The sequence below is a fragment of the Populus alba genome, chromosome 16, assembly GCF_005239225.2.
Source record: "Populus alba chromosome 16, ASM523922v2, whole genome shotgun sequence".
NCBI classification, from domain to species: Eukaryota; Viridiplantae; Streptophyta; class Magnoliopsida; order Malpighiales; family Salicaceae; genus Populus; species Populus alba.
Genome location: NC_133299.1, coordinates 15353967 through 15362349, shown reverse-complemented (window position 1 = coordinate 15362349; position 8383 = coordinate 15353967). Strand labels below are relative to the sequence as shown.

At 32.7% G+C, this 8383-nt stretch overlaps 1 protein-coding gene across 2 annotated transcripts; it reads right to left on the bottom strand.

The window, feature by feature from the left end:
• Positions 1-2545: 2545 nt before the first annotated feature.
• On the bottom strand, positions 2546-5373 carry LOC118035620 (U-box domain-containing protein 16). 2 transcript variants are annotated; one of them, XM_035041227.2, is made up of 2 exons: positions 2999-5373; positions 2546-2863 (listed from the first exon to the last, which is right to left on the bottom strand). In XM_035041227.2, the coding sequence occupies exon 1, from the start codon at positions 5067-5069 to the stop codon at positions 3030-3032; it is 2040 nt and encodes a 679-aa protein (XP_034897118.1). In that variant the 5' UTR covers positions 5070-5373; the 3' UTR covers positions 2546-2863; positions 2999-3029. The 2 variants fall into 2 exon arrangements, with proteins under 2 accessions (XP_034897118.1, XP_034897116.1); XM_035041225.2 differs by having other exon boundaries at positions 2546-2853.
• Positions 5374-8383: the final 3010 nt, after the last annotated feature.

Here is an 8383-nt window from a genome sequence, read left to right as displayed (position 1 = left end):
GGGTTTACTGGATATGGCTTCAAAGTTGGGTTTGCTAGGTATAAGGCTTTATAATTTATTTTGATTTATTTTTTATGGAGTTATTTTGATCTTATGACCTGAGTCACAAGTTTTGTGAGTTAGCCATGTTTGACTTTGGTTATTTTTTGTTTTTTTTTTTTTTTCAATTTCATCTTTCAACATTAGATTGATTAGGAAGTAGGATTTATAATTTTTTTTATTTGTTTTTTATAGGATTGTCATGATCTTATGACCCAAGTCGCGGGTTAAGCCAGTTGATTTGGATTTTTTTATCCTTTTTTAGTTATGTTTTTAATTTCATCGTTTAATATCAGGTTGATTGAAAATTAGGCTTCATAACTTATTTTGATTTGCATTTTATGAGGTTATCCTAGTCACAAAATCTAATTGGTTGACTTGGGTGATTTTTTGTGTCCTTTTTAAATTTATCTTTTTTTTTAATTTCACTCATCAATAATTGAGTTTATTGAGAACTAAATTTCATAATTTGTTTCGATTTGCTTTATATGTGGTTATCCCGGTCTTATGACCAATGTTTGGCGGGTTAATTCAAGCTAACTTGACTCATTTTTTTAGTTAATTTTTGTTATCAATTTCAACATTTAAAATTGGATTGATTGTGAATTATAATAATTTTTTATTTATTTGCTTTCTATAAGGGTTATATGGGTCTCATGACCCAAGTAGATGATTTGATAGATTAACTTTTATTGACCTGAGTCGATTTAACATTTTTTTCATTCCAATCTTTTGAGAGAAAAAATTGTTCTAATTTTTTTAAAATCAAACTATATTTTAATCGGTCATTAGTGTTATTTTTTTATTTATCAAGTTAACTAGGTCACATCAAATCAATCTCTATATATTTTAATTTATTATTTTTTACTAAAAAATATATTAACAGCACCTAATTTTTTTTTATGTTCAAAAAGAAAAGAAAAAATCAATCGCACAAAGATCTAGTTGTTTTCTAAAAATATTGTTGCATCTGGTTTTAGAGATAATCTAGGTCCAGGCGAGGTGCCTATTCATGGATATGTGTAAGAATATTGGAGATGCAGCCCATATCGTCTAGCCCATGATATAATGAAGCTTTGACGAGCGGCACAATTTTGAAGTGGGCCGTCAATAACTTTATATTATAAATATGATGTCCGGGTGTCTTCCTCTACAACGTTGGATATTGTCTAATTTTAGTCCTAAAAGAAAACTTCAAAAAACTAATTTAATAAAACAGCAATTCGTTGTTTCTATTTACGATTCCATAATATTAATTAATTCAATTATTAATTTTAAAACCTAAATCTTATTCACTCCCGCAAAAATCTTTCCTGAATTAATAAAATGGAATGTTAACATCTCATTTACTAGAGCAAGCAACTTCATTTAAATTTTTAATTTTTTTTATTTTTTAATAAAGAATGTCCACAGACTATATATATATATATGATGCTACTGACCTATGAGGATATTTTTAAATTAAATAAACAAAATGGAAAAAAAATAGCCCATTGGAACTCACGGCAGTAGGCTTGTTTAGAAAGCAGCAATTAAAATTGCTATGGAGGAGACCATCGGGCTAGCTCCATGGGCTATGCAGCTCAAATTCTGCAAGTTTATGGACAAGCATTCTGGAAAGGCATTTTAGGTAGAAATAAGTACATTACATCCCATTTATTTTTTTACGTTTTATAAGTGTTTTTAAAAAAAATTAATTTTTTTTTATTTTAAATTAATTTTTTTATATGTTTTAATGTTCTAATGTTAAAAATAATTATTAAAAATAAAAAATATTATTTAAATATATTTCCAAACAAAAAAACATTTTAAAAAACAATTATTACTATGTGTTCAAACACACCCTTATCAAAATAAAAATAAAAAAACAAAAACAAAACCAAATCCTATGAGCCCAGCCAACCAGTTGGTTCACCTCATTTATGAATATCCAGGTTTTTGTCAATTTTTTCCAGGTTTACAAACGTGTCTTAAATAGCTCCATGTAGAGAATTACATCAATATATAGCAAACAAGAATCAATATTCACTCCCATTTGTCACGCTTACAATGGCACATCAGCAATTTCTTGTTCAGAAATTCTATTGTTCTTCACTTATTGCTAGTAGCTGTATCTTACACCAGCTAGCCTAAGAATTTTACAGGCATGTTGAATTAAAGAAAGAATTGATGAAGAGCATGAAAGAATAAAAATATGAAAAACAGCTAGAATCTGATGACATACATCGACAAAAATTAGTTAACGACATTGTTGGTGCGCTTGCTAGGGCCAGATGGGGGTAAGGGACTACCCTTCGGAAGGAGATTAAGCAGCAAGGGCATGTACCTGTTAACTTCCTCCCCTTCTGAGACATCATTTCCTCCCGAGGAAGCTAGGTCTGGTCCTTGCTGGATAGCATCGACGTCGTGCAGTAGAGAGCCACCCAAGAGCCTGGCGTGTGCAGGTTGAGACATAGCCATGGCAAGCAAGAGTATCAAGATAGCACCATTGATTTTATTAAATCCAGCCATGTTGCAAAGCTGAATCTGAGCACAGAAACAAATGAACACGAAGAAGAGGTAGGGAGGAAGAAGAGGCTATAATGGACTTGAGTTTTGCGTGTTGCTGAAGGCCATAAGCTCTTATAGAGAAAAGTCAACATTTGAAGGTTCTTCGTAGAAACAATAACGTGTTTCTGACATGGGATTTTGACTTTTCAGACTCGTTCTTTCCCTTTGAATGCTATCTGCTACGTTGACATTAGCAAAACTCACAAGCCGCAAATCTAACACGTTTTCAAGTCGGTGCATGGTTCTTTGCGCATTAATTTGTCCCTGTAGAAGACTGGCCAGTTGAGGGCTTGTTTATAAACATGCAGAAAGGCTTGTTTATAAATGACTTGACAGCAGGTGTCAAGGAACATGAAATTCTCAATGGATCTTGTAAGCAAAAATCTACAAATGTCAAAGATTTACTTACAATTTATAAACAAATAACAAACAGAGATGTGTTAAACTGATATGACCACTCTTGATGAGGAACTACTCGAAGTTGCAACAGTACTATGACCCTCCAAAAAATCACCATCCAAACCAGCTGCCCATCTTCTAACAATCCTCAACAAACTAGAGGCCTTTCTTCTTGCTCTCATTGTCCCTGATCCCATCAATTCCCATATAATCCTTTCGATTCCAATTATCGTTGCAAGCTCTGCCACAATCTCTGCTCCCCCTTTTCGACAGATGGTGACGAGTGTTGCCACCGCGCTTTCGCGAGCTGTCTCCGATCCTTCCCTCATCAATGTGCCCAACTTCTTTATCGTGTTATGCGCGGCTGCAACAGCCATTATCCCTCCTCTCTTTACCACCATTTCGAGTATCGCCGTGGCTTCTACCGGCAGCACATTGATCATTTCTTTAACCATATCAACCACTCCTTCCTCGACTAGCCTCCGAGCTGCCTCTCTATCCCCCGCCAAATTCAAAATTGCCACCAATGCATCCCTCTTGGGACCCGGGGGCCCGCTTTTGGCTAAATCCATCAACCCCTTAATGACACGTGTCTTCCTCCCAAGCAGTTTCCTATGGGAGTGCACACAAGATAGGCTGAATATAGTTGCAGCTGCATTCCCCTTCGCCTCCCACGTGGCACCCGTGCGTAACACCTCGATAACGCCGTTCAAAGCCTTGCCGTTTTCCATGATCCTTGTTTTGTTCGCTTCAAGAATGGAAAGATTTAACATAGCTGTAACGGCGTTAACCTGTAAGTTCAGAGACCCCGCACCTACATCCGAACCTAAATATCTCGCGAGCACTGGGATAGCCCCAGCCTCAGCGATGCAGGCTCGGGAATCCGAATTACTCTTTGCAAGTGTACGAAGCTCATAAATAACTCCGTTAACCGCTTCCATTGACTGCGAGGCCGCCATTTTGTTCACCAAAAACGACGCCGTCATCTTAGTAGCCTCAAGCGCTGCCTTGTTTTTTATAACGCCGTTAGTTCTGTTATTATCTCCCGCCGTTTCAAACGGTATTTTCAGCTCTCGGCACCACATGGCTATCAAATTCTTCAGAGCTTGGTTGGGTATCAAGCTGGTGTGGACCAGGGCCTGACCTGTCTTCGGACACGTGTTGTGCCCCGATTCAATCCAGAGAGCAATACTCTCTCGATCGTACGTCTGACCTGTGGCCATCACAACTGGGTCCCGCATTAAATCCAGGCTTATCGGACACCGGAAATCTGCCGGGATGTTCGCATCCGATGCTAGTTTTTTCGTCTTGCTATCAGACCCTGGTGTCAATGGCTCGAACAGCACACATTTCGCGTAACGGACGAGTCCTATCAAAGCAATCATGTCGGACTTCGCTTTCTCATCTTTTTGGTTCTGAACTTCATCTTCAAGATTCTCAATTTCTTCTTTGCAAGATAAAGAATTGGGTAACCCCAGGAAATCAAAAATCTCTGCCAGCTTTGAGTTATCAGGGACAATCTCCTTCTGAATCCGATCAAGCATTGTTAACACGTCGAGCCGCAAACTGGAATCTCTTTCATCGACGAAGACTTTTGCCTGGGAGCATTGTTTCCTCAACAGCAAAAACAATTCTTCAACGTCTTCGCTAATCTCGACTTCCTTGACAGAAAAAATATCCAAAAGTGTTGCTAATTCTACCGTCAGCTCATGGAAATTATTAGCAATCGACTCGCTTTGCATCAATAGCCACATCTTGCTTCCATTCACGCAGTCTTCAAGCAAGGTCTTGATTCTTTGAAGAACTAAGTACATTTCTTCGAAGCATAAGAGAGTTGGAGATAAAACTAGAATTGGTTTTTTCAAAAGTTCCTCGAATAAGATTGCGAGGATCTTCGTTTTACGTATGATGGACAAAGAGTTACGTCTTAGAAGAAACTGAAGAGGTTTGAGAGAAGATATTTCTTGGGAGAGTAGAAAGAGAGATTGGAGAAGCCTCTGGTCAGAAAATTTTGGTGGAATAAATGCTCCGGCTGATGGCCTCCGTTTTCTTGGCGGGAAAACTTGAGGAGGGATTGCCATGAGGTATTATAACAGGGAGTTTTCTTCAGAAACAAAGAGAAATGATTTCAAGGGATGATGATGAAGCTAGATGGTAGGGTTTTCTTGGCTTTTGATTGAAGGAGAAGATTATGGGTTTGGTTTTCTTAGTTGAAGGACAAGCTGTTTCTTGCAACGTTGGGCACTTTTTCTTTGTTACAATTCTCTTAATTTGTTTTTTGACATTTGTTTTATATAAGCTGAAAAATGAAGCAAGTAGAGGTCAGCTGTGATATGAATTGTGATTCAATTACAATTGATATAGCTGGTTTTTGACTGCTTTTGCTTGTTCTTGTTCATAATAAAATGGATTAATATTGTGTTTACTTGAGCCTGCAGGTCGTTTACTTGGTAATTAGCAGGAATTTTTCAACTTTTTTTTTTTTTGTTTTTTATTGAAAGTTAATAGTAAACTGAACTTGATCAAAAAAAGGCTGTGTGATGTTCTGGATTGAGTCGACCAAGCATAGATGCTTTTATTTTATTTTATTAATTGCGAGCCGTCAGTTTTTTTTAGATTAAAGATAATTAACATATTTAAAATTAACTTTTAAAATATTTGTGGATTGAGAAAAACTCAAATTAATGTTTTCTTTAATATTTTTAAATAGTTTTGATATAAATTTCTCAAGAATATAAAAGTAAAATTTCAAAAAAATAATAAATTGAACCAGTCTTTTCAATCCAAAGATATTTTTACGTAAACATCACCATGTTATCAAGTAACACAAAGAAATTTTATTTTATGGTACTTATGTAATTATAATCAGGATATTTAATATATGTTTGGTAATGTACTGTATTGTATTTTTTAATTAAAAAATCACTAAAATAGAGTTTTTTTCATAATTTGTTTACATTAAAATCATAAAACAATACCTAAAAATATTAATTTTATGTTTTTTCAATTACAGGCAATTATACCTCAAGAGAGAAAAATAAATATAAATATAGAAAGAAGAGATAAACACACACTAAATTATTTCTTAAACACAAAATACAAAATAGTAGTTGCGGGCCAGTACACATACAATTGTGTGTTTTGTACAAACGTATGAACTGGTATGCACTCACTGATCATATCATATAATATATTAATATTGTATACAAGAAGTTGTAATGTAGGCGTAGGTTGGCTGTGGACCAGTTCTGTATCGTCGTCACCTATAGCTATCTGTCAATAAATGAATAATTCATGCATTGTTTGCTGGTTCCTTTATCATGCATTGCTGGCTAGAGCTAGCTTTTTAAGATACTTTGCTTTCTTTTCTTTTCTTTTTTTATCTTTTTAAAAAGATAAAGATATAAATGTCTAAAAAAATGTGTGTTCATAACTAAACTTCGGTCTGTTTGAAAATATGTTTGTAATTGTTTTTTAAGGTATTGCTTTTCATTTAGAAATATATCAAAGTAATATTTTTTTTATTTTTAAAAAGTTATTTTTGAAATCAGCAGTTAAAAATGATTTAAAAACACAAAAAAAAATATTAATTTGAAGTAAAAAAAAAATTTAAATTTTTTTTTTTCAAAATCTCTTTTAAAACACAGAAACAAAGCTTTCAATTATTAGACTAATGCGTTGCCAGGTTCTTGGGTTAAGAATATTTAGATTGTACATTTAATATTATAATAATTTTTATGGTTAATGTTTGAAAAACTCAAATTTTCATTAAGAACCATGTATTAACTATACAATTTCAAATTTATATTTAAGTTAAAACATAAACAACCCTATTGACCAACTTTTTTTAATGTGTTTTGAACAAGCTAATGTCAATATGGTGAGATCCTATCTGATAGCTAACAAGAAACAGTCCAATAGTCATATCAATAATTAATGAATACATTTTATTAATCACAAATATATTAAAAGGTTGTTTTCTTGTAGTCATAGACACATTTTATTATTCACTATAAAAATAAAATCAATAGTAAAATATGTCCACATTTATTTGGAGGTAATTTTTTTATATATTCAACATTTTAATAAATAGTAAAATAACCAAGATATCGTTAAGAATATAAAAAAATCAATTGTTTCAGGTGGGAGTATTTAGGTATTTTTATCTTTTAATACACAGTACAATTATATATGTACCCTTATATCCAAGAAATTTAATTCATTAGGGGCAGGGGTATAAACATCCTTTTATCGCGGTTTTTTTTTCTTTTGTTAATTGTTAGTTTGATTGAGAGCAATAATATAATTTAACATTAAAATAATATTTCTTAATTAGAAAACGTTCATGTCTTGTGCATAGCATGCGCTAACGAGTGGGAGCTTAATAATAATAAAATTAGATTTAATTTATTGGGAATTAGATTTCATAGTTTTTCTAGATTGGATGCTTCAGGCCTAATGACTCAATAGCAAGTTTAAAAATTTAACAATTTTAAAAAAATATTTTATAATTTTTTTTATTTTTTTTATCGGGTTGTTCTAGTCATATAAATCAAATCGCAAGTTTTATAAGATATCCCATACTGGCTTAACTTTAATTAGTATTGTTACACATTTGTCATGAACAGTTTTTTATATTCTTTGTTAACTCCATTTCAATACCTAAACATGCTGGCTTAATTTTAATTAGTATTATTACATATTTATCATGAATGATTTTTTATGTTTTTTTTAACTCTATTTAATTCAATACCTAAATATTATTTTTTATACAAAAAAAAAAAAAGTTTAGCCTCGTAGCAAACCACAATCAATAATGAGTGTCTATATTACAATTGATGAGATACTTAGTTATTGTTAGTTAATGTTAATTAAATATTGTGATGATTATATAAACTTGAATTTCAAAATTTTTATTTAGTTACTTCGCAAATCCAATTATTGATGCTTGGATACGAGTTGTTACCTGACCTATTAGGTAAAAAAAACTTAAATTAAAAAAAATCACTAATGATCTCAACATTTAACTGCCCCTAATCACCAATATCTAGCCCTCTAAGCACATTAACTTTTACATTTTCTACGAAATGTTTTTTTCATTTGATTTTAAATTCTAGCAATCAGGATAAGGTTGATCTAAGTTCTAAATGTTTTTTCATGGGTGATTTTAATTATTGGATAAGTCTTACCACTTCCACAGAAATTGATTTACGTTCTAAAATTAGTTGTGACAAATTCAATTCAATTCAATATATATAATGCAAAAAAAAAAAAAAAAAAAGGGAAGATGCTTGAAGAATTCAAAATACAAATAGAAGATAAGGTTGAGGAAAATAAGGAAAGAAGCGTGCTCCGATGGCTTGATGTTCTTTGCTTCTGTTTGACTCATTTGCTT

Coding starts and splice junctions, on each gene's coding strand:
- LOC118035620 (XM_035041227.2), bottom strand. CDS start 5,069: ATGGCAATCCCTCCTCAAGTTTTCCCGCCAAGAAAACGGAGGCCATCA.